The sequence below is a fragment of the Eurosta solidaginis genome, chromosome 4 (genome assembly GCF_040869045.1).
Source record: "Eurosta solidaginis isolate ZX-2024a chromosome 4, ASM4086904v1, whole genome shotgun sequence".
NCBI classification, from domain to species: Eukaryota; Metazoa; Arthropoda; class Insecta; order Diptera; family Tephritidae; genus Eurosta; species Eurosta solidaginis.
Window position 1 is genome coordinate 230,742,581 of NC_090322.1, and position 27,685 is coordinate 230,770,265.

Below are 27,685 nucleotides of genomic sequence, written 5' to 3' on the forward strand. Positions count from 1 at the left end.
CAAAAATCAAAATGATATTTTCCAATATCATTTGGTTATGCTAAGTTTTGAAATTTTTATCAAGTACCAGCTTTTCTAGATAACGAAAAATTATAGGCCCTTCAAGATTTTTTTTGATGCCTTTAACTGAGAGATTTTATTTTGAAACAATTTTTTTCAATTAACCCCATTCAGAAAAATTTTCGACTGGATTCGGTATAAAAAGCGAGAAATGGTTGGTGATGATTACGAAAATAGTTTGGCAAATCTACTGGTAATCTTTTTTTAATTTCTTTGAGATAAGTTCGAAATAATTTCACTATCTTAATGATTTTTTGAACAGCACAACCGTTTCGAAACTGTAATTTTAAATAAAATTCCTTTTTCACTAATATTTTGTTACACCAATATTAAAAGGAAAACTGCAAATATTAAAGCGTTTATACAGTTACTTCTTTTCGGAACCTCGAAAGAAAGTGAACGATAAAATGAACCGAACTATAAATTATTATCCATCGCAAATAGCTGTTGAATCAGCTTAGGAAAAATTTTTATTTCTGAGTTAACTGCTTTAACAGTCAAAGCAATATAAAAAAGTTCATAAACAGCTTTTTTAAAAAATAAATTGAAACCAAAAACGTTTTATAAAATTTTGGATGTTGCTTTTTCCATGCCTTGAACCCAGGATCTATAGTGTGGTAGGCATAGAACGCAACCCTCAAACCACGGTGGCCGCTTGGCTCCAATGTGTTAACTAACAATCCTTAATATCACTAAGATACCGATGAATATTAAATGCAGTGGCTGTTGGTATTACACAGACTCCTCTTACAAAATCAGTTAGATTGACTGAGAATATGTTATTTTGACAGAATATTATTAGCGCGAGACCAACAGTGTTACTTCTGTTGAAATGGCTATACAAGTTTGTCCTCTTGACATAAAACTCCGTTCAATCAACCGTAATTCTAAAAACTTTACTGAATAACTGTTACTTCAGAAGAGCAAATACGATTTCTTTCGATCCCGCATTAAAAAATGAGAGAGCACAAAATCATAGTTGGCTGTGAAATAAATTTTCTCGTCGTGACGTCACGCTTTTGACAACCTGTTTCATTGCTGACCCAGTGTTCAGACTTTATTCCAATCGGAGTATTTTGCTCCGCTCTTACCACTACATTTTTTATCTCAAAGGTTTATTTGGGTCGAGTTGAAAACTAAATAGCATTATTACTTAATGTCTTTTGGTTGAAGTTTTTATTATATACATATGAAAAGCTAATTGTTTACAAGTGACGATTGGATGAAATTACGGGAATTAATTTTTCGTGTTTTAAAACATGTTTTCTCACATTCTACTCACAGTTTTTGTACTTTTTTCGTACGGAATGAGAATAGAAGGAGTAAAATGTAAGCAAAAAATGTGTCCGGGCGCGATCTATAAATCCTGCCAAAATTCAACGTGTTGTATATTCTTGAAGTTTTTTATGTCAGTGAGGCCAGCTAATCCAGTTTTGCGATAACAGTCGCCAATTGGTCTTCTCTTTCCTCTGTTTACAAATTGCCGGAGCGTATTCGTTCATCCGCATAACATGCTCCACCTAGCGAAGCCTTTGTATTTTCAATCGCTGCACTATCGTCATGTCTGCGTAAAGATCATATAGGTCATCATTATACCTCCTTCGATACCCGCCGTCGACATCACGCATAGGACTATAAACCTTCAGGATAACTTTTCTCTCGAATACTCCAAGAGCCATCTCATCTTCTCTCGACACCTTCCATGATTCCGAGCCATACATCAGGACAGGTATGATGAGTGACTTGTAGAGCGAGAATTTTGTTCGTCGAGATAGGACTTTACTTTTCAATTGCCTAAAGAAGAACTTGTTGGCAAGAGTTATTCTCAGTTTGATTTCTAGGCCGACATTCTTTTTGCTTTTAATGCTGCTTCCCAAATGAATGAAATCCTTCACAGTCTCGAATTTATATCCGTCAACAGTGAGCTACAAGGCCGCGATGACAGCAAGTACTTCATCTTATCCAAATTTACTGCAAGACCCACGTTTTTTTTTTGCTTCTTTATTTTATACCAACTCTCCGCCTATCTGTTTGAACAGCCCGGCATGTATCCCGCCATTACTTGGCACCTTGTGATTTTTTAGCCGTGATATTAGATGCCGGGGAGTGTTTTTCATCATCGGCGATCGGGGAATCGGGTCCGTCTTCCCCCACACTCTGTACGTCAGTTACCAGGTCGCCATTGTCGTTCCTACAGGAATCTGCCCCTGTCTTCAAACCCTAGGTCATTAAAAGAGCGTGAAATATGTATAGTAAACCGAAAATAATAATAATATTTTTCGCTATAAATATCCGGGGGGATAGAATGTGGTGTGTTAATGGGAGCATTAATTGGTCATCCTACACGTTTTAGGCCGACTCCATGTGCATCTGATAAATGAAAAAATAAATGTAAGGCGCGACAACCTCCGAGGAGATCTAAGGCCGAGCTTCTCTTCCAATTTGCGTCTTGCTCCTCTTGATTTTCCCTACAAATTGGCCGGACGGGACCTACGTGTTTTATGCCGACACCGAACGGCATCTGCAAGGCAGATGAGTTTTCACTGAGAGCTTTTCATGGCAGAAATACACCCGGAGCGCTTGCCAAACACTGCCGAGGGGCGACTCCGCTTAGAAAAATTTTCTTCTAATTGAAAAACCTTATTTCTAAAATTTTGATGTTGCTTTGCCGGGGGTGCGAACCCAGGGCATACGGTGTGATAGGGGAGCACGCTACCATCACACCACGGTGGTGCGTATCTGACAAGGTAGATAACTTTTTTGCTGAGATACATTTCATGGCAAAAAAACAATCGAAAGGTTTGCCAAGCAACCAAATCAATTTTATGTTAATTGTTCGCCCGCTTTCAAAAAGGAAGAAAAAATATACTCCGAAATTTTATTTTTACTCCGGCGCAGTCGTTTACTCAGGTAACAGTTTTAAATACTTCGAACACTGGTAGCGAAACATGAGAGAAATGTAATAAATCGACAAAATTTCAAAAGCGCTACGTCATCAAACTTTTTTTCAAATTCGATTACAAATACAACAATTCCGGAATGCGGGATCTTAGCTCATTCGATTATGATTTCTTTCGGTCTTTACAATTTTACTGAACAAACTCTTCTATATAATGCCCCATTGTGCAGTGGTGGCGTGGCTTTTTGCGTCAGTTGTGACAGGCAAATTCTTCTCAATATAATTTGTTCTACACGCAGTCATACTTTCACTTTTCTTGTTCACAATACTTTTAACAATCACAATTTTTCCATAGCATGCCGCTTTAATGACCAGGAATATTTTTTAAAGTACATTTATTTTTTATTTTTTTTTTTTTTTTTGTTTCTGTTTTATGTGAACAAATTTTCGTTTCCATAAGTAGACTTTAACAGCTTTTAGCATCAAAAACACACAACTGACAAGTTTTTATTTTTGAATTAAATCCGATTTTTATTCATGTGAAAGAAACACAAGCACTTTATTTGATATCGCCTGTTAGGCTACCAGCGTTGTACTGATTTGCATATCTCAGGCCACAGTCATATCCACAGTTAACATGCAACAGCTTGTGATTGATTAAAAGGGGAAGACACAGACCGACCAAAGGTATTATTACGTATAAATTTTGCAAAAATGGTGTGCAGTGAACAATACCGCTCTAGAAGCAGTTAAATACACTTAGAGAAAATGTGTTGCGAATAAACTATTATAGTATAGACGAAAGCCTGAAAATTCCCAGAAATGTTTTAGAGAAAGTAGGATATCCTAGACTTTGCAGCACGTTTGACTTCGCACATTGCAACATTAATTTCAAAAAAATTTGGAAAATATATGGATTGTAGCTTAAAATACAGGTGGACTTAACTTTATGAAGTCGTAATACCCTATGCAGACCAATAATTTTAAACGCATGGTATCTGCGCTGTTCCGTAAAGGAACTGTCTCTGCTGCAACATCCGTACATCAGCAATTGGACCTTAAGGTGCAGAGTCGAGGTAAAATACCAAAACGCTTGATGGCAGCATTTTTGGAGCAGAGAGGTACTATATAAATCAGTTGGCCGGTCGATTTTGTGATAAACCGTTTAGGTAGTATAGGCTCTTGAATTACAATATTGACAGTTAAGGCATAGCATAGCATCTATGTAAATGTGTGTTAGAGTGAAAGCAGTCTCTGGTGGGAAATCATCCCAATAAATATTTCAAAACTATCATGAGATGCTCTCAAAACGTATTGAAAACTATTTTACATCAGTATTGGTCCTGAAGTACGCTCAAAACAGTTCTGAAAGAAATCGGGTATGAAATAAAATTTATGCCAAAAAAAGCCTGTAATGATTCCGAAAAAGATCTGTTATTATAAACTATCTCATAACACAGAGATCGTCCCGAAAATCACCCGAAGAATGTTCGAAATTTCACTGAAATAGTTTCGAAAAAGGAAGGCAGAAGAATATCGAAATAGGTCTGAATTTATTTTGAAAACGATCTCTTACGAAGTATTCTCAAATGACCCCAGAGATGAGTTCCAAGCAGGTCTTTAATGTGCTCAAATCAGTCGCGCAGAAATGGTGGGTGTCGCTGCTCAATTCTCGACCCTGATCCATTTGACGTAGATAGTGAGTCTGAAGTCACCAGCTTCTTATTGGTTTATTGTCGATGGATTTCAGATGTCCATACATTTTATATTGAAGTCTCGTACGCATTCAACCTCTTGGTTAGAAGTAGTTGTGTAAGACGTCAAGGCACGTAAGACTGCCTGGCTGTCAGACATAATGAGTTACTAGTCGAGAAAAAGCCTCTTTGAAGACATTCTCTACCATCAAATAATTATTCCATGGATTTCTGTCTGAAATAATGTGGAGAAGTATCCCATTGATATAGATTTCTCGAAGTTCGCCTCACACATACCAGCTCCAGTTCTTCCCCAACAAGTTTTGATCCATCCGGTAGTAGTGTATGGTTTCATTGTTCCCCAAAAAGATCTTAATGGACATCTCAAATTTCTATCAGCGTAGAGGCAATTGCATTACGTAGTTACCGCATGAGGTTCCCTATGAATTTTATGAATTTTTATATTACTCTCATATGTTCTGTCATGTTTCAGATCTTTAGCTCAGAGGTATTTTTAAGTCTTAGGGTACGCTTACACAGCGAAGTTTTTGATCGCTCGATGCCGGTCGTAATCGTTGTATAAAAATAAACACATATATTTAGATAAGCGTGTGTATATTTAAACCGATCACCGAATTGTTGTCGGCAGTTGTCGTTTTCAACTGCCGATAAATTCGCGCATGTTCAATTTTATCGCCCGATCCTAGTAGTTGCAAGCATTTACTGTGAAAAGTTTATTATTTGTGCGATGGACTGAAAAATCAATTAATTGTTTGCAAAACAGGTGCCCTTTATGAGATAAACACACAAAAGCATGAACGCAAGAGTATTTTTGCGAAAAAGTTAAATGCAAGAAGAAAAAAGGGGCGGTCAATAATCGGTTGCAATTTCAGCACTAGCCCAGCCGATTTCTTCAGCTGATTGCAATTTTTAGCTTTATCGGTGGCTGTGTAAGCGTACCCTTGCAGTAGCAGGTGTTGCCTCTTTCTATATTTGAATAAGAAAGGCACCTAAGGCCCCTAGTTCATCAGTAGGGGATATTTTCGTCGCATTCTTTACAATAACAAATCAGTAACCTTTTTTATATATATCAATATTTTATCGATTTATAATCGATAACTTTTTTTTGAGGGCAAATCGATACCTTTATTATATTTCTGAGTAAAATTTTGGTAACTTTTCGATACATAATCCGTAATTATTCGATAAATAAACCGATAACTGATTTACTATCATAGTTGCCGATGGAAAACTTATAATACTACTATAACAAGTCGATAACTAGTCTTACACCTTGACGATAATAAGCTTCCAACAAATTTTATAACTCGCCGCCAGGAAATGGATAACACGCCCACAAACAGTCATATAACAAACCGTTAACACTTCTATATAAACATTTTGACCCACTTAACAGTAAAAATACAAAAAAAAAAAAAAAACAAGTAAGGAAGGCTAAGTTCGGGTGTAACCCAACATTACATACTCAGTTGAGAGCTGTGGAGACAAAATAAGGGAAAATCACCATGTAGTAAAAAGAACCTAGGGTAACGCTGGAATGTGTTTGTATGACATGTATATCAAATGGAAGGTATTAAAGAGTATTTTAAAAGGGAATGGGCCATAGTTCTATAGATGAACGCCATTTAGGGATATCGCCATAAAGGTGTGCCAGGCCTGACTTTAGAATATGTTTGTACGATTGGGTATCAAATGAAAGGTGTTAATGAGTATTTTAAAACCTCGTGGGTCTTAGTTCTATAGGTGGACGCCTTTTCGAGATATCGCCATAAAAGTGGACCAGGGGTGACCTTAGAATGCGTTTGCACGATATGGGTATCAAATGAAAGGTGTTAATGAGTATTTTAAAAGAGCGTGAGCCTTAGTTCTATAGGTGGACGCCTTTTCGAGATATCGCCATAAAAGTGGACCAGGGGTGACTATAGAATGCGTTTGTACGAAATGGGTATCAAATGAAAGGTATTAATGAGTATTTTAAAAGGGCGTAGGCCTAAGTTCTATAGTTGGACGCCTTTTCGGAATATCGTTATAAAGGTGGCCCAGGGGTGACTCTTGAATTTGTTTGTACGATATGGGTATCAAATGAAAGGTATTAATGAGTATTTTAAAAGGGCGTAGGCCTTAGTTCTATAGGTGGACGCCTTTTCGAGATATCGCCATAAAGGTGGGCCAGAGGTGACTCTAGAATTTTTTTGTACGATATGGGTATCAAATTAAAGGTATCAATGAGTATTTTAAAAGGGAGTGGGCCTTAGTTCTATATGTGGACACCTTTTCGAGATGTCGCCATAAACGTGGACCAGGGGTGACTCTATAATGTGTTTGTACGATATGGGTATCAAATTAAAGGTATCAATGAGGGTTTTAAAAGGGAGTGGTGGTAGTTGTATATTTGAAGGCGTTTTCCAGATATTGACCAAAATGTGGACCAGGGTGACCCAGAACATCATCTGTCGGGTACTGCTAATTTATTTATATATGTAATACCACGAACAGTATTCCTTCCAAGATTCCAAGGGCTTTTGATCTCGCCCTGCAGAACTTTTTCATTTTATTTTACTTAATATGGAAGGTGCTACACCCATTTTACGAAGGTTTTTTCTAAAGTTATATTTTGCGTCAGTAAACCAATCCTATTACAATGTTTCATCCCTTTTTTTATATTTGGTACAGAATTATGGCATTTTTTTCATTTTTCGTATTTTTCGATATCGGAAAAGTGGGCGTGGTCATAATCTGATTTCGGCCATATTTTGTACCAAGATAAAGTGACTTGAGATAAGTACGTTAGCTAAGTTTAGTTAAGATATATTTTTTTTTGCGCAACTTATCGTGTTAACGGCCGAGCGGAAGGACAGACGATGGACTGTGTATAAAAACTGGGCGTGGCGTCAACCGATTTCGTCCTTTTTCACAGAAAACAGTAATGGTCCTAGAATCTAAGCCTCTACTAAATTTCACAAGGATTGGTAAATTTTTGTTCGACTTATGGTATTAAAAGTATCCTAAAAAAATTAAATGAAAAAGGGCGGAGCCACGCCCGTTTTGAAATATTCTTTTATTTTTGTATTTTGTTGCACGATATCATTACTGGAGTTGAATGCTGACATAATTTACTTATATACTGTAAAGATATTAATTTTTCTTTTAAAATTTGACTTAAAAAAAATTTTTTTTTTTAAAGTGGGCGTGGTCGGTCTCCGATTTTACTAATTTTTATTAAGCATATATATAGTAATAAGAGTAACGTTCCTGCCAAATTTCATCATGATAATTTCAACGACTGCCAAATTACAGCTTGCAAAATTTTAAATTATCTTCTTTTAAAAGTGGGCGGTGCCATGCCCATTGTCCAAAATTTTACTAATTTTCTATTCTGCGTGATAATTTCAACTCACCTACCAAGTTTCATCACTTTACCTGTCTTTGGTAATGAATTATTGCACTTTTTCAGTATTTCGAAATTTTTGAAATCGAAAAAGTGGGCGTGGTTGTAGTCCGATATCGTTCATTTTGAATAGCGATCTGACATGAGTGCTCAGGAACCTACACACCAAATTTCATCAAGATTCCTCAAAATTTACTCAAGTTATCGTGTTATCGGGCGGACGGACGGACATGCCTCAATCAAATTTTTTTTCGATACTGATGATTTTGATATATGGAAGTTTATATCTATCTCGATTCTTTTATACCTGTACAACCAACCGTTATCCAATCAAACTTAATATACTCTGTGAGCTCTGCTCAACTGAGTATAAAAACAACAAATATTGTTTAAGCCGCCTACATTCCTAATTGGACCGACAGTCAAGCATTATAACTCGGCAACCGCGGACGCGATCCTATAATTTTCTTTTAAATACTTGTGTATATCTTTTATATATGAAGTGAAAGTTATCTTTTTATATATTTGAATATTAAAAGTCCCCTTTTGAACAAAGTTGATTTGTGACGTTCAAAGTCATAATTAATTAAAGAAGAAGTTAAGAATTAAATGAATTATAACGTTTTATGAAAAAACCCTAAATCTTTTATTTAGTGAAGAGTGTAGCGAAGAGAGGGCACTTGGTCAAATATATTTTGCATTTTTCTCAGTGTAGGAAATTTATTTTTAAATATTATCCATTAGCAAATGGAACACACTCATTCATACATTACCCAACCATTTGCCAACATAATAAACTTAATCAGCGTTATTTAATCACACTCACTTCTGGACAACACTGCAACCAATTTGCATATTTTTCTATATCACATTTATTCTGTTACGACTCACAAACACAAATATATGTACATACATTCTGAGCTCAACTTATCTATAAATATATGCATATACGTATATATAGCTTACAAAATTCGCTGTTGCAATAAAGATTAACTTCCTTGTATAAGCAAATGTTCACAGCGGGTTGCTTTTAATCTTGTGTCTGTATTTGTATTTGCTGCTGCTCTTGCCAACAAATGAATGAAAGTCTTGTGTTCAGTCAGTATAAGATTGTATGCATGTAGTATGTGTGAACTTTAAAATATTTATTTAAAAAGGTATATATATGAATATATTTTTCACACTAACATACGAAGCGCATTTATTACAGGGGTTTATGAAATGTAAGATAAATTTTAAATGCCAGAAAGTTAATTTCAAACTTTTATGTGAGGTCATGTTTAACAGCTGGCCAAATTAAAAGTTTTATTTGAATGGAAAAGAAAGAAACCTAATTTCACCAGTAAATAACAACACGAAAACCAGTAAATGCTTGAACGACATGGGAAAAATTTAAAACTAGGCTGAGCTATGTTGTCCGGTTGTTTGTGGTAGTTTTCAAGTTTGCTCAAAGAGGAATTAAGGTATGCTTTAAATGCACGCAGTATTTGCCGTCCATGCAGATATATTCTACTTACTTTTTTATTTGGCACATAACCGTGTAGCTAATTCTGAACGTTTAGCATAAAGCGATGTTCACATCTGTTTTTGCCAACTGTTGCCATTCGGAGAGCCCAGAGTTTATTAGATAACTCTCAACTTCATCTTCACAAAAACCTACCCCCTTACCCTCTGTTTACACACGCAGCTACCACTAATATTATCTTCTGCAATGAAGCATCTTCATCGGTTCGCACTACATGGTCTAACCAAAGCATCCACTGGATATTGATCCGTTGAACTATGTCAATGTTTGCGTAAAACTCAGATAGCTCGTCCTTAAATCTTATAATTACCAATCACATTTCCATTTAAGTAACGCAAAAGATCACTTCTCCTCAGCTCCAAGAAAGAAATTTCGACAACATAAAGGAAAAATCGAGCTTTTAAGTTTAAGCCATGGTTTATGCTTCGATTCATTATCAAAATATCTGTTTATGTAAGAGCACTTGATTCTTGGGCTTGGCTAGTCCTGTTTGATTTCAGTGAAATGCCGCGTTAATGAGCTGACTAATGAAAATTGGTTCAATATAAAAATATAAATAAATTTTTTAAATTTCTTTGGATGAAAAACTTGAAAAGCTCTGCAAACTTTATATCCCTGAGTTTCAAGTGGATACCGTATTCCTTCGTATAAAGGCCGATGACTGCCACTTATTCTATGTGGCTGCAACCGCTATCAATTATTATCTCTTGTCAGTGCTGAAACAACGTTCCGTAGGGACCACCACCACTCTTGCGACTTCTAGAACAACAGTAAACCGAGTTAGAAAAATGGCAACTTGACTTGAGAATATCACGGCCTATATCTTAAATGTTTTACTAGAGTGCAATCAGATATTGAAGAGTATCGCTATTATATTCTTACCTGACCCTGAAACTTCACAAGCATTGAAGTTGGTACGTAGCAGGCTGGTTACGATATCAATGCCTTCCTCTATTTTCCTCACGGGATCAGCCAAAGTGATCGAACAGATTTTTTAACATCGGTTATTCTGCTGAGTTCGAGCCCATTCTTCAAGTTGAAAAACTGAGATTTTTTTAAATGCACAGAAAAAGCCCATAGGCACAAAAAAAAAAAACAAAATATCAGCTGCAATGCGCTTTACTTTTCACAGCATAGTGAAAACTCTAGGTGCTGGTGTGGTTTTGCTGGAAGTTTTCAAATATTTTTGACAAAAACGATTGGCATCCTAAACGGAAGACCATTGCAAATATAATTTTTTGGAATAAAGTTCGTATAGTTATGCTTGTATATTCAAAACAGATACCGTCTAATGCTGCATATTGTCAAAATCGATTCAAGAAGACACTCCAAAAAAATTGTTTCTATGCCGGATATGACTGATTCATACTAAAAACGCAACTTATCCTGCCCGCATCAAGCCGTTGGCAGACCAGTAAGAAGCCGATGTCCCGGCATAGCAATGGTTATCGAGGCCGTCAGTTTTAGATTTGTATAAAATACCAGGATATACTATGCTTTATGACTATGTATGTATTTCCTTCCACCATATATTGGTTACATTTTTGTTATTTATACGCCATGACGTTCCTTACTATACCCATATCTACATAATATATATGTATACTGAGCATTCTACGGAAAATCGAAAGAAAACGTTCCATGATTTTCGAATAGCCTTCCCTATTTGTTTTCATTGCTAATATATTTTAAATATAAACATACCAAGGAAGAAGAATATAAAATGAGTATCAGCTTAGAAAAATAAAAATTATAATCAAATAAGCACCAAGACTTGTTTGCTTAGCAACCATCACCCTGAAAATTTCGGTATACATATTGGTGGGTCTATACTGTCCCCCTTAAGGACTTACACTTTTCGGTAGTCGGACTAGACGTAATGTTTCATTTGATTTTCTTGAAAGGTAGCCAAAAATGTAGAAGTCAGCTGATTTTATATAGCAACCTGCCTTTGACAGAGATAGAAAAAGACGCACTTATTTAGTTGGCAAAATTAAGAGAATAAATATTTGATATTCCTTGCAGATTTCGAATACCTACACTTAGCACATAAATAAAGAAATGAAAGATGCGGTAGCCTCCGAAGAGGTGTAAGGTTATCTTCCAATTTGCGTCGTGCTCCTTTTATTCCTTCCTACAAATTGGCAGCACAGGACCTATATTTTTTAAGCCGACTCCGAATGGCATCTGCAAAGTATATGAGTTTTCACTGAAAAGTTTTACAGTGCAGAAATATACTCGGAGTACTTGCAAAATTACTGCCGAAGGGCGACCCCGCTTAAAAAACTTTCTTCTACTTGACAAAAACTTTGTGTCTTTAATCTTGATGTTGCTTTTCCCGGGGAAAACCCAGCATCTTCGGTGTGATAAGCGGAGCTCGCTACCTCCACACCACGGCGGCTGCACATACATGAATTAAACGTGTGATCCGAGCAAGCACAAACATCAACCGGAGTAGGTTTTTATACACGAACTACCCTTTCTGTTTTTAAATTATTATCACAGTTCCTTTGAGAAATTGAATGGAAATCTTTTGACATTTTTTGTTAAGTACTTAAAAAAACTTAAAAAACAATAATAATTTTAACTCCTTTGAAAAGTACTGGAATAGAAATTACTTTTTTGCAAAGTAGCTTTTTTTCAATTACTAAAATAAAAAAAAAACAGTTAATTTACTCAAGCTTCAAAGAAAAGAAGCTGCACTTGGTATTCTTCTTTGAGTAATTGAAATGTAGTAAGTTCCTTTGTTGTGGAGAAAACGAATTGCTTATTTTTTTCAATTACTGAGAAATGTAATTCGAATTGTAATGGAATTTTATTTACCCAGTTTTTTTAAAGCTTGCCTTAAATATTTAATCCCTTTAATAAAATAGCTATGACAGTTCTTATGTGAGGCATCTTGCGGTTCTTAAACTCGTCCAGCACCCTGTTTACTTGCATAAAGGACGCTACAAAATTACAAATACAACATAAATGTGCTTGGTCATGCATGATGTTTTAGCATACGTATGAAAATTAAATTGGCCAAATTATTTTGCAGCCATTTCCCGTTATTTTCATATTTAATAAATTTAAATGTAAAATTGCTTTAAAATATTTCATCATAATCTGGCTTAACATTAAAATACCATTTCAATTATATTCAAATTTGGAACTCTTATGTCATGTTAGTTTTCTTTGATAAACATCTAACATGACCCTGATTCAGAGACTGAGTAGTATGCCAAGGGTATTGTGGTCTTGCATAAACTAACTAGTGTGGCAATTGTTACGACTCTGATGCATAAACTTACAAGTATGTATGACCACTGGTATAATGATGATTCAGGGCCTGGAAATTCATATTTCGTAGGACATGGCCATGTTAAATATACCAGTTGATAATATATAAAGATACAGAACTCGAACTAGTTGGATTTTGGAAACGTGTATTCATCTAGTATAAAACTAATGGGTTCCTGGCCACTGTGACATCGCAGGAAACTACGCTGCAGATGAGCTAGCTAGGGAAGGAACCAACCTGCAAACAATAACCTCCGCTGGTTGGGCCAGCCCTCCTCTAAACACCTGCAAACACTGCCTGTGATCTCTTTTCACGGATCAAGCAAACGCCAGATGGGCCATGGAACCTACATGTAGTATATCCAAGCAAATCTGGCCTAAGCTGGATGAAAAGAGATCGCAATCGCTGATATTGTTAAGCCGTATCTCTGTAAGCCCACTAGTGGGCCTTCTTACAAATCACTGTCTCATGGGAACTCACGGTGCCTATATGGGCCTTCGGAAAAACGTCTCCTGCCGCAACTGTATGGATGAAGAGGAGATAGAAAGCGTATAGCACTATCTGTGTCACTGGCCCGCACTGTCGAAAACCAAGTGCCGAGGCCTCCACAGACATTCCTTTAGGTGCCTTGCGGAGCTTGAATCTGCAAACACAAACTACATCTTGCGTTTCATCAGAAAAACGCGTTGGTTTAGCCTCACTGTGGTCTAAACATTCTTCTTCGGAAGTAGGGATATAGGTAATAGGGGCCCCCCGCGTGGTAGCACTACGGGCCACAACGGCCTACGTGAGTCTCCGCTTGGACAGCGGAGGCAGCCACTTCAACCTAACCTAACCTAGTATAAAACTAGAAGGTTTGGCTGCATATGCAAATTAGACAAGAATATCTTGTAATGTCTGACTATTTCTATAACAATACACAGTTTTATATTATCTAACTGATAACTTGTATAATGAAAGCACTTTGAATTTGAATGGGCGCAGTGTTGCTGAAAGCGCTTTTGTTGCAGCGATAAAGGTAATTTGCTGTTATTGTTATTGAAAGTACATAATCACTACATATACATTTTCTTTCGATACTTTTATTACTCTTTCCATTGTATTTTTAAAAGTTGTATGCAGACAATGAAAGCTCTACCACACGTACCGTGCAGATGAATGAGTCTGGATATTTTATGCCGATTTGATGTTAGCACAAAAGTGCATTATTTTAAATCCTGAATAACATTTAACAGAAAGCTATGATACAAAAAGTTATATTTAATTACAATGAGCGCTAATGAAAAAATATCTCTTATTGCGAGAAACACCTTGAATAGTTTGTCCAGTAGCATATCCAAATTCTTTATACCCAAAATATCGAATATTGGGCCAGTGCCCAAATGTACCGAGTTTTTCTGTAAAATCAGCGAGAAGTATATCCCTCATTTTTGATGAGTGGGCGGCCGCCGTGGTGTGATGGTGGCGTGCTCCGCCATTCACATTGAAGTTCCCGAGTTCACTATCCGTGCAAGGCAACATCAAAATTTTAGAAACAATTTTTTTTTTCAATTCTAAGAACATTTTTCTAAGCGGGGTCACCCCTCGGCAGTGTTTGGCAAGCACTCCGACCGTATTTCTGTCATGAAAAGCTCTCAGTGAAAACTCATCTGCATTGCAGATGCCGTTCGGAGTCGGCATAAAACAAGTAGGTCCCATCCCGCTAATTTGTAAGAAAAATCAAGAGGAGCGCGATGCAAAATCTAAAATCTCTTCGGAGGTTATCGCGTCTTATATTTTATTTAAATATCTTTACTAACGGTTTGGTGGAGCTCTGAATGTTAGCGCAAGTTGGGCAAGTGTAGGGTTTTGGTATGCTCTATGGGGGCGTACATAATTTAAGCGTAAGTGTTGCCACTATACTGTAGCGCATTGCTAGAATAATGTACGTGGTAGAGTTGTTATCAGCGAAATCAGACAGCAAAGCAAATTGTCGTTTTTTTCTAAAAGCTATTTGTTATCGGCTTGTTACAAATTTTTCATCGGCATGTTTATGAAAAATTATCACCTAGCTATAGAAAATCTTCAATTTTTTATACTAAAATGTATCGATCTTTTATCGCCAAAGTTATCAAATTTTTATCGAGAAGCTATCGATTTCTTATCGAAAATGTTTACAAATTTGTTAGCGGCGTGATATTTTTTTTGTCGATTTGCTAACGGTTTTTTAACGAAAAGTTATCGATTCAGACTACTACGAATTTGTTATCCATTTAAATTCATAAATTTATCAATTCGTTATGAATATAGCATCGATTTGTTATTTATCGTAGGGTTACCAATTTACCATCGATTTGTTATCGAAAAGTTAAAGATATGTCTATAGTAGTTAATAATTTGTTCGTAGTGCTTCCAATTTATTATCAGCGTGTTATGGACTTATATCTTTCGAAAATCGAATAAAGCATGTGGGCCTTATATCCCAAAAATAAGAAAAACAACGCACATGGACTTTATTGCGCTGCATTTTCCTTGTATAAGTTTATTCTTCAGAGTCCCATACAAACTAATTGCGCCTATTGAAGAAATTATGAATAAACTTTTGCGCCATAATTGTGTGCATAAATTTGTATTCATATTGCTTGGCTTGTACGTACAAAGTAACCTGAATGATGTACTGGCCACTTACATAAGTTCAATAACTTTCCTTTGATACTTCTTTGAGCTAACATTTAGCTTCGTTTAGGTGACATAAACCAACAAAACAATCTATAAGCAATATAATATATGTGAAACAGACAGAGAAGCATTGACCCGAATATATTAGCTTATAAATACATATTGACACTGTATCAAAACAACCACAATTCACCTAAGTGTTAACATATTGTTCTCACATACCAATACATTCATGCATACTTACAATGTTATTGGCCCAACGTGTCGTATGAGTGACAATAATAAACACTTCATTTAATATCTATCGACTTTGAAGCGTTCAAAACTCGCAGTTGTTTGTTATTAAGTTCACTGGTTATCAATATTACTAAGCAAGTACATTAGACTATATTGAAAAGCAGAACTAGTTTCTACATTTCGTGCTGTGACTGAACTAAAGTGTAATTAAGTTTTCAAGTAGATAGTAGATCAATGAACGATTGACCTTAGATCTTCATATGAGTATGTAATTGTTTTGAAGACCATCTGTTTTCATAAATAGCATTAGACGAAGCAGCCATCTTTAAACTTTTCAGTTTTATACACAAATTCTGCAAAGATCATAGCCTTTGTGTGAATAAGAATTAAAGAAATGCTGTAGTTAGGTTTCTAATAAAAAAATATTGTTGAAAACTGAGGAAAAAGTAAAATAAAGTGCTACTTTTTAATGCTGATAGGTTTGAATTAATAAGGGACACCTTGAGTTATTGGTATCCCAAATATTTCTCTCAATTTCACCCTAAATAAGATGTATGTAATTGTTTTGAAGACCATCTGTTTTCATAAATAGCATTAGACGAAGCAGCCATCTTTAAACTTTTCAGTTTTATACACAAATTCTGCAAAGATCATAGCCTTTGTGTGAATAAGAATTAAAGAAATGCTGTAGTTAGGTTTCTAATAAAAAAATATTGTTGAAAACTGAGGAAAAAGTAAAATAAAGTGCTACTTTTTAATGCTGATAGGTTTGAATTAATAAGGGACACCTTGAGTTATTGGTATCCCAAATATTTCTCTCAATTTCACCCTAAATAAGATGTATGTAATTGTTTTGAAGACCATCTGTTTTCATAAATAGCATTAGACGAAGCAGCCATCTTTAAACTTTTCAGTTTTATACACAAATTCTGCAAAGATCATAGCCTTTGTGTGAATAAGAATTAAAGAAATGCTGTAGTTAGGTTTCTAATAAAAAAATATTGTTGAAAACTGAGGAAAAAGTAAAATAAAGTGCTACTTTTTAATGCTGATAGGTTTGAATTAATAAGGGACACCTTGAGTTATTGGTATCCCAAATATTTCTCTCAATTTCACCCTAAATAAGATGCGTATAAAACCCAAAAAAAAAAAAAAAAAAAAAAAAAAAAAACAACTGTTGAGACAATTTCTGTAAGATTATTGAGATTGTATATTTAAGAGTGCAGTCCAAAGTGAGGGTACCCCTGCAATGCTCTATAGTTGAGGCTCTCAAAAACAACCAAGTCGATTAAGTTAGAATAATACTAAAAAAAACATGCTTTAAATTTAGAAGGAATTTCAAATTTTGAATTGCGCTGGTGTCAGCTTGGGATAAGATGAAATGATTGTCATGAAATTTGGCTCCTTATGGCTTCCAAAAACGTGGATCTGGCTCCTGGCTCTCAACAACAATTATATCGGTTTCTGTAGAATAAGACGGAAGATGATCACAGCATGATTTGAAAGTAAAAGGAAATTCTATTTTTTATTTGCGTGGTACCAGCTGGTTACATATTCAAACGATTGACCCGAAATCAGTTAACATACATTTATTAATTATTTGATTTGTTGTATAAAATATTAAAACGAAACCAACTTTATTCAAATTATTTGTCATTCCGGAAGAAAAGTTGCTGTCCATAATATAAAACAAATTAACATATGATAATATAAAAATACATGTATTTAAATAATATATGCTCGTATTTATTTAATTCATTATATTTAATAATATAATATAGTATAACATATTAACATAACATAACATAGCAGCAAACAAGATAACATAACATTGTGTTACAAGTCATAATATTTTTTTCTTTTTAATTTTGTGGAGGAAATGCTGTATACACTGACCGGGATACTTAAGCCTCACTGCTACACTCTCCGAGTGTCGGACTCCCTTCTTCCATGAATCCCAATAGAACCCAACTTCCTTTGGTCCGCGCAGATCCCCGTACCTACGACCGCTTTTAACATTACTTCGGATACGGTTGCGCGCTGCGTGAGCTCCATGGCTACTCTCACGCTAATGGGACAGGCACCCAACTTTTTGTTTACTGATATATGCCTCACATATGTGCTGACCGTATACCAACTGTCGTTTCAAGTTATTGATGACGCAGGTCAAGTTATTGATGACACTGTCCGGGGATAGGTCGCCAAGTATTTCTTCTACCCTATTTCGCTGATCGGAGAAGTGTCCGCATTCGAATAGGTGTGGCGTACATCGTCTACAGGCAGGCCGGGTTATCAGCCTTGCTCATTCTGTGCAAATATTTGTGGAAGTAACCGTGTCTGGTTAGAAGCTGAGTCAGGTAGAATCTACCTATTCGTGTGGTCAATTCAGCTATGGATTCAGATCAGGGATTAGTTCCCTAGTATAGTTTCCTACGGTGCTGTTCCTCCACTGTTCTTGCTAGCGTCGAATGGATTCTTCACGCGCATGTATGGCAACAGCAGCTCTATCCAGGATAGCTTCAATCGAGACCGTACGGTAAGCTGAAGCTATTTGCAATGCTCCCTTCGTTGAACTGAGGTGAGCGGTATTCGGTACTTCCGGTATTTCATTACGTCCGCCCAGATTTCTGCATCGTAATTCGAGGCTGATGCAAACAGCCTACTTGTACTTTACATAACGCATGACTTGGTTTAATTTTAGCAGTGAAAGCTCGAAGCTTAGTGTTGTTATCACAGTTGCAACGTAGTTTACAAAAGCGAAAGCTCTTTCTTTTAGATGTTTGTTGTACATGTGCAACATAAGTTCTGGACAGTTATTTGCAGCTAACTTAATTAACTCCGCGGGTATACCGTTGGGCCCAGGGGATTCTCAGCAGCTTTAAGCTCTTCTTCTTGAAATGGTTCCACGTTGCGGTTTTCATGGGTAACGTTCCCATCCTCCCTGGGTGGTTGGGTGGGAAGCAGGACATACACAATGTTTCTTACTTTGTTCTCGTACGTCAGCCGGTTTGGCGGACGAAATTTCTTTATTATTATTTTATATCCTTGTACCCAGAGGCTCGATCCACTTCCTCGCAAAACGCTTTCCAGCACATAAGCTTGCTTTGCTTAATGGCAACACTGAGAGTTTTCTTCGCTCATTAGTAGGTTACTAACTTTTCTAGAGCCTCAAGCCTGCGCCGCGCACCGGCTGATAGCCTTCGCGTCCAGTAGCATATTTTCCCAAGCTTCGCGATTTCCCTGTTTCAGCTGTATACTCCTTTTTCACCCTCCACTTTCTTCTCCGTGGTATAGAGAGATAATTTAAAATGTTATAATATAATATAATATAACATAACACTACATAACAGAACGTTACAAAACATAACATAACAATACATTACATAACATAACATAACACAACTTCGTCCTACTTTTTTCCTACAAATTGGCGGGACGTGTGCAACGTGTTTTACGCCGAGTCCGAACTGCATCTGCACGCAGATGAGCTTTTACTGATAAGCTTTTCATGGCAGAAATATACTCGGAGTGATTTCCAAATAACTGGGACTTGTTTCTGAATATTTTATATTGCTTTGCCCGGCAGTTGAACCCAGGATGTTTGGCGTGGTTGGCGCAGTATGCTACCACAACACCACGGTGTCTGCTCATATTTGCCACTATTTCTCTGGCTCTTTATTTACAATATAACAGTAGTGTAAACATTTCTTGCACTTGCATACACAAAAATTGTTTATATGCTCAAAGATTTGAATACATACTACATATGTATATAAATTGGGTTCGGTCGATTTGTATGGACCAAAATTAACCTGTATCGCGCCATCGATTTTTCGATAGGAATTGGGCTCAAGAAAAAAACTTTTTTTTTTCAAAAAACTGCATTTACCAATTCTGCATTTGCCAATTGACACGAAAAAAAAAAAAAAAAAAAAAAAAATGATTTGGAGTTTTGAAAATGAAAAAAATGCATAGGAAATCGAAAAAATTGATGAAAATTCGCAAGCTCGAAAATTATTTTTTTGGGTATGCGTAGTGGAACTTTTTTTCCTGAGCCCAAATCCTATCGAAAAATTGATGGCGCGATATCGGTTAATAAATCGTCCCAGTCTTATATATATATGAACATATATGTGACGTATTTGTCATGAGTTACTGTGTGATTTTGCCCATTTCAACTACTGCGTATCGTGTGACCACATTGCGTTACAGTGTAGTGACTGCACTTACGCTCTCATTTTTTACTACCCCATAAATCACACTAGCACCACATACTACCCATACTACATATTACACACTACGCTTGCATTTACATTTTACAAACACTACTCATTACCTTACGCTTACACTTACACCTGACGCTTACGTAAGGATTCGTACGTACCATGAGCAAAGATGTTTACATATCAAAATTTTCCGAAATATATAAAAAGTCTATGCCTAAGGTGAACAAAAAAAACTTAGCTTTTTGCTTCCTATAATAGTTGCCTCATACTGTGGCGAATGACAATCTATTATTTTCGTAATAGCTGTCTCATATGTTTGTGTATGCCTACAGAAGCTTCTCGTGCATACACTTTGTGCCGCAAGCCTCCGCGTACATCAGCATCCTTATTGATCAAATGCACACAAGTTGACATATTGACATACATTTCTTCAAATAATGCATAGCTTGGGGAAACGTTAATTCCTCTTCATTTTCATCTTTCGGTTTGTGTTCTTTACTACAATGTATATGTACAAGTAAATATTTATATGTATAAATATTGATTTGTTGATTGTGACTGTAAATGTCACAGTTCAATAAATTGTAGCTTATCATAAATTTACAGACTTCCGTTAAATTCCTCAATGAGCAACAAGTAAACAAACTACATATGGAGGAAAGTACGTATCGAAAAGCAGAAAAAAAGATAAATGACATTGTGTAAATGATCGAAAATAGAGCGGATAAGGATGGACTATGTCAGCGTCGACAAAAATTACCTTGATAGCTCAGTGTTTGCACAAAAGAGAATCTGATACCTTGGCTGATTCCTTTTAACGAGTATAAGTATATTCATATTGTTGTATGTGTGTCAATGGCTGCGTGTGTGAATTTAGCACATACTCGTAAGTGGGATATATTTCCTGCCATATGACTGACTCGCAAATATCCCGTAACTAGAGGCACGCTATACATTTATTTTGAATTAGTTGTCGGTTCGTTATCCATTTCGTAATCGGCTTGTTATCGGCGGGGTATAGGCGAGTAAGGGTGTGCTTAAGCGCCAAATACACGGCACGAACATTTCCGCGAACATTCCGCAATCTTGTTCGCAGCTTTGGCCATACACCATACGAACTTTTGGCCGAACATTAGTTCCCTTTCAGAGAGCGATGAATACGGACAACAATTGTGCTGCAGCAATATTGCCCTTTTTAATTTTATTTTTATTATCTTTTTAATTCTATTACAATAATCTTTGCTTTTTACTTGCCCCAATGATGGCAAAGATTTATACATTTCAATAAATTCACTCAGAAATTTTTTATTGTCCATTTTACTTTTCCGCGCACGTCTGTTCCGTTCAGAAATTACTACGATTATGAGCTATTTCGCCATACACGCACGAACAGTTCGCGCAAATAAATATTTTAATTTTTGGCGAACATTTGCGCGAACTGGCAAACACCACCATACACGACAGAAAAGGTCGCAGAAACATGACATAACGGGAATGTTCGCGCAAATGTTCGTGCCGTGTATTTGGCGCTTTACTCAGGCACCGATAAACCGAAAAATTGCAATCAGTTGATGAAATCGGCCGGGCTGTTGTTAAAATTGCAACCGATTATCGGCCGGCAGATTTTTTTCTTGTATTTTACTTTTTCGCAAAAATTCGTTTGCGTTTATGCTTTTATGTGCTTATCCCATAAAGGGCACCTGTTTTGCATACAGTTAATAATTTTTTCAATTCATCGCACATATGTATAATTAATTTTTCACAGTAAATGCACACAATTTATCAGACGATAAAATTGAACGCGCGCGAATTTATCGGCAGTGAAAAACGACAACGGCCGACAATAATTCGGTGATCGGTTGATATGTACACACGCTTATCTAAATAAATATGTTTATTTTTATAGGACGACTACGACCGTCATCGGGTGATTAAAATCGGTGGCTGTGTAAGCGTAATGTAAGCCATATACAATCGAAGGTATAAATTTGTTTTTGATAGCAAATTATTTCGATGACTTATCGGTTTACTTTCAAAACTTAATCGAATAGATATCGAATCGTCAACGAAAATTTATCAACTTGTTATCGAAAAAATGTCGCAAAGTTTTCGAAAAAATATCGATTTTTTATCGAAAATGTATGGAAAAAGTTTCGATTTCTTATCGAAAAGTTATAGAAGAATATCGTTTTGTTATGAAACATCGATTTTCTATTAAAAAGTTATCGATTTATTATAACAAAAATAGCGATTTGTCATTGAAAAAAAAAAACAGATTTGTTATCATCCCATGCGGATAAGCGATAAAACATTGCTTTTCGATAACAAGTCGATAATTTAACGATAACATATCGATATTTATTCAGAAGAAATAGATATTTTTTCGATAGCGATAGCTGAAACAAATCCCGGAATGGTCCTAACACTACGACAAAAAAAATTTAGAAATTATGTCAAAAGTATCTCCAAACAGTCCAAAGATAATTTGTAAAGGGTTTTGAAAGCAGACGAGAGATTTATCATTCCTTCAGTCTATTTCGGTCACAAATAAAGAGTTTTAAAATAACTTTAGGCAATTAGTCATACTAAAAGATCTCAGTGATAGCGAGCAAACATCGAAAAATAAAAATTTTTCACCGTGAAAAATTGCAAAAATAAATAAATAAACATATCTCACTGAGAAACCTTATCTATATTGATGTATATCGGTTATTCGTCGTAATAAACCTAATTACTTTTTCAGGTTAACCGTTAAATGTAATATCTGATATACTGAACTCTCATATGTATCAATCAATTTACTCACCTGTTTGGCACAATTTTCACACGTTCATCAACCAATTCCCATGAAGTAATTTTTATCGGCCATGCAATATGTCCAAAACTTTCCTTAACCAACGCTTCCCAAGCTGAGTATGAAGTGGGTGTTGTTGTTGCATTACCACCACTTGTACTGCTACTGCAATTAGTCGAACTATTATCAAGAGTTTGTAAACGTTCGGAACGTTGCAAACGCCCTTTTTTACGATGCAAAGGTGTTGTGAATGTTTGTATTAATGGTTGTAGTGGTGTGTTTGGTGCTGGTGACGCTAACGTTGACTGTGTAGCTACAAATGTTTGTGGTGTATTTGGACTTATTGTTGGTATCGGTAGGGTATATTTTGGTGTTGTTGCACGTGATGTGAGCATTGTGCTACCACCTTTAGCTGAAGTTGTGCCTGTAGAAGTTGTGTAGTGTAAAATTTTTTCAAAACTTTCCATGTTTGATGTAAGTTTTATTACACTGGCTGTTGACTTAATTTTTGTTTCTCACAACTATTTTTTGTTTTTATCTATATAAATCAGTTTGCCCTCAGCAAGTATGTTTTTTCCTTTTTTGCAAGTGTTGCCAACTTGCTAAAAAGCTTGTTTCATTAATATGTAATTATACGATAAATGAGTAAAGTTTAGTTTCGCTGGAGGTGGCGTGTGGGCTTTAAGAGGATTTATAAAATAGTTTTGTTTTTAATTGCAGGTAGTTGCTCACTCTGAAGAAGGTACTTAATGTGCTGAACTGGAAAGATAGAATAATAAAAGCGATGGTGAGTAAAAGAAAGTAGAATTAGTGCAAATAAAAGTTATAAGGTTGCATAAAAATGTATATAAAATATACTAAGAAAATGCAAATAGGCAACAAATAATGAAGTCGAAGTTCAAGCATAAATTTGAAGACAAATATCGCAAACTATATACCTATGCAAATGCAAATATTGTTTGCAGTAAGAGGCTTTAAAAGAGTAACTGACACATAAACTTTCGTCTTACCAATTATCGTTCAAATTGGTGGCGTTTTGTTCTACTTATGGCATAACACGTTTCGTGGTGAGATTGATAAGGAGCAGGCCCACGCATATTTACATTTTTTATTTGTAATTTTCTTCTTTTCCCATGATATCACTACTGGTTTTTACCACGTACCATAATATATTTGAAACAGCGTTACCTAAAAAAGTGAGCGTGGTTTTCAACTGGTTTATTTCTATAAAATTTTGATTTAGGGCTTTCAGAACTTCAAAATTTTCTTCTACGATCTTCCCATTTTCGAATAAATTCTATTTTGTATCAAAAAATGTGTCTCTCCTTTTCATTCTCCAATTTTTTCCATTTTCTTAATTTTCGATATAGGAAAAATGGGCGTGGTTATAATCAGATTTCTTGTTCTTATTTTTATGTAAATATCCCAGTTTTTTGAAGGAAAGACAGGCAGAAGACCGGTTATAAAAATCTCGGTATCGGTGATTTTTAACAAGAAACAATTACTCCATAAAAGCAATGTTTTACCAAATTTAAAAAAAGATTGTTTTTTTTTTGTTAGATTTATGGCATTTTTAAAAATTATGAAGGATAAAATAAAAACGAGGTGGGATCGAGCCCATTTTCCAAAAATGTTCATTTGGCCCATCAATATTCTTAACTATGTAGGGACCTTGGTATATATTTTTATGTTTATTCCTAGGTTCTGTTTCTACTAAAACTCTATCATTAATTTTAATTTCTAAAGGCTTAGCAGTTTTATCGTATAAATCTTTATTTCTAATCTTATGCTTATTAATCAAAATTTTTGCCATTTTATGCGATTTTTGCATTCTAAACTTAAGCTCTTTTGCGTAATTTTCTACGTTATAGATCGGATCAATTTGCTCTTTTTGCAATTCATGTGGCATTGTAGTTTTTCTGCCAAATATTAATTCAAAGGGAGTAAATTTATTATCAAAAACCGAACTACTTGTAGTATTGTGTAAAAATGTAAAGTATTTTAAATATGTATCCCAATCTGAATACGTTTCGTTTAGATATGCACGCAAGTATTCGTTAAAGACTCTATGATTTCTTTCAACAGTACCAACAGTTTCGTGGTGGTAGGCTGTTGAGAAATCATGATCAATCTTTAAAAGTTTTGTCAATTCAGAGAATAATTCGTTTTTATATTCCGTTCCTAAATCGGATCTAATAGCTTTCATTGTACCATATGTTAGTATAAAGGTTTCAAAAATAGCGCAAGCAATAGTTTTTGCTGATTTATCTGGTACAGCTACTGTTACCAGGTATTTAGAAAAGTCACAAATCATAGTAACAGCGAACTTGTTACCATATTTGGATTCCGGAAGTGGACCTATTGTATCGACAATTATTATGTCAAAGGGTTTGCAGGGGGTTGGAGTCAAAACAAGATTTTCCTTTGTTTTTGGTTTTACTTTATTTAAAAGGCATTTATTGCAATTTTTGACAAATTTAGCTATGTCACGAGTCATATTTTTCCAATAGTATTTTGTTCTTAATTTGGAATATAATCGTTTTGTACCGCAATGACCGCCTAACAAAGGGTCCTCATGATAAATTGTCATAAGTTTTTGTTTTTGCTCTGTTTCTGTTACAGTTTCTACAGGGTCTGTTAGTATTATTTGCAATGATTTTAAAATTTTATTACCGCTGATTTTAAAATTTGTAATCGAAAATTCTTTGAAAAATATATCATTCTTTGGCCATTCTAACTGCTTAATATTGTGACTGCCGGCTGCTTTTTCAAGCCTCGAAAATAACTCATCTAAATTTGTTTTTCCGTTAGCATTCACAAAATTAAGTAAATTTAATTTTTTATGTTTTAAATGCGCATAAATTTGTATATTGGAGATCTCATTATTTTTATTAAATTGTATAGTCGACTTTATTCGCGGTATCTTTTTTGAAAAATTGTATGAAAATTTGTCATAAACTTGTACTTTAGGCGTTTCGCAAAAAGTATCAGTATAATTATCGTCTTTATTTTGTAAATCCTTTTGTTTGGTTTGTGATCGCGTTTGGACTGCTAAAACATGCTTTGTAGATTCTTTTATTTCGTCTATACTAATGCCTTTCGACTTGTTTATTGATTTCTTCGCGTTGTGTGTATGGCAAACGGTAATTTTTAATATAGACAGGAGTTTTGTCAGTTAGTCTAAGTTTTTGTTCGTAGAAATTATTAAGCGTCATTAAGTCGGTTTTTAATGCAAAAATATCAGAATATTTCAAACATAAATCAAGTAATTTCTTTTTAGCGTAAGAAGGCATTTGTTTTGCCAAGATTGATTTAAGCTCTTCTATACGTTTTGCATCGATAGGTGTATCATTTATTCTATAGACATTGAAGTTTTTAATGTCTTCAGTTTGAATATTGAAATCTTTTACGTACTTGATCACGTCGGTGGTGTTGATAACTTTTATTATTGGGTTTTTTGTATCAACGATACATTTTGCTGTGAAAACACCGTTACTAAGTTCCTGAGAATCGACAAAAACTGGACTTGTCGAATTTTTCAAACTAAAAACACGAAAAACTTCGCATCTTGGTGGAATTACAAGACTATTTGTTGAAGTGCTATGCAAAATTTAAATATTTACCTTTTCTGTCCCTTGTCCGAATGTAATTGTGTCATTAGCGTAATTGATTATGCATTTGTTCGTTTTTAGAAAATCTTTCCCTATTATACCGTCCGAAGGAATATTAAAGTTGTCATTGACAACATGAAGAGTCAGAGGAAAAAATTTATTTGATGCGATTATACTTGTATTAACTGTTCCTATTGTCGTTACCGTGTCTGTTGTTACGCCTGTTATATTTATTACGTTACTATCGTCTACTTCTACATCGTTTGCCAAACTGGAAATTTTTATTAATGAAATGTCTGCCTGTTAATCTACTAGAAAAGAACATATTTTATGTGAATCGCCACAAGCGACTTCGACGAAATCGGAAAAATTTAAATTTAGACAATATATTGACTGAGAAGTATTTAGTCGAATTGCTCCTGCTCCCTCAGTGTTCGCGCCTGAGGGGCTTCGGCATTTAAAGAACGAACGTTGGCTGAATTTCTAGAATTTGAACCCTGATTACTAGAATTTCTGTTATTTCCGGACCGATTATTGTTGTTATTGTTGGAATTGATATTGCCTCTATTATAATTGCGATTATTACCTCTGTTATAATTGTTATTTCGGAAATTTGTATTAGTGTGTTGCCTATTTGCATTACCGTTAAATCGAAAATTACTATTGTTATTATATCTGAAATTGCTGTTACCTCTAGAATTTCCACGGAAATTACTATATCTTATCGGATGTGACCGAAACGCTAACACTTGCCGCTCTCTAACTTCCTGTTCTCGCTCTATAATCATTTTCGCTACTACGTCCTTTGAATCTTTGAAGGTTGTTGACGCAAGGATTGATTTCACCATATCTGACCTACTATTTAATCTACAAACGCTAATGGTTTGTTCAACTGCCATCTCATGGGCTTTTGCCTTCGTCATACCTTCAATGATTAGACATCGCTCTAACGAGTCAGAAAGCTCTTCTACCTGCTTTGAAAATTCTGAAAAGTTGTTATTGGTTACTCTTAAGGCTGCAATTTTTCCCGCGACAACTTTCGAGTTGTCTGGCCTAATTTCACTACATAGCGCTTCTTTAATTTGGTTGACAGATTCTATATGCGTTGATAGGGCTTCGCGAGCTTTGCCTTCGAGCTTGGATTTTAAAAATGCAATTAAAGTAGGAGTTAAGTTTTCGTTAGAGAATACTTCCATTAATTCAACTTTATTTATAAACCAGCCAAGTGCTAACGGGTCTCCACTGTAGTTGTCTCGCATAATCGAGGCGCAAGTATTAATAAACGATTT

The 27,685-nt window shown here is 35.4% G+C and overlaps 1 protein-coding gene across 2 annotated transcripts in view; it reads right to left on the reverse strand.

The window, feature by feature from the left end:
- The window catches only part of LOC137251064 (GTPase-activating Rap/Ran-GAP domain-like protein 3), a 346,592-nt gene that overhangs the window by 210,173 nt on the left and 108,734 nt on the right, over positions 1-27,685 (reverse strand). For both annotated transcript variants that reach the window (XM_067785004.1, XM_067785002.1), the window contains exon 2: positions 22,798-23,544. In XM_067785004.1, coding sequence (XP_067641105.1) covers positions 22,798-23,252 — 455 coding nt within the window. In that variant the 5' untranslated portion in view covers positions 23,253-23,544. The remainder of the gene's footprint in view (positions 1-22,797; positions 23,545-27,685) is intronic.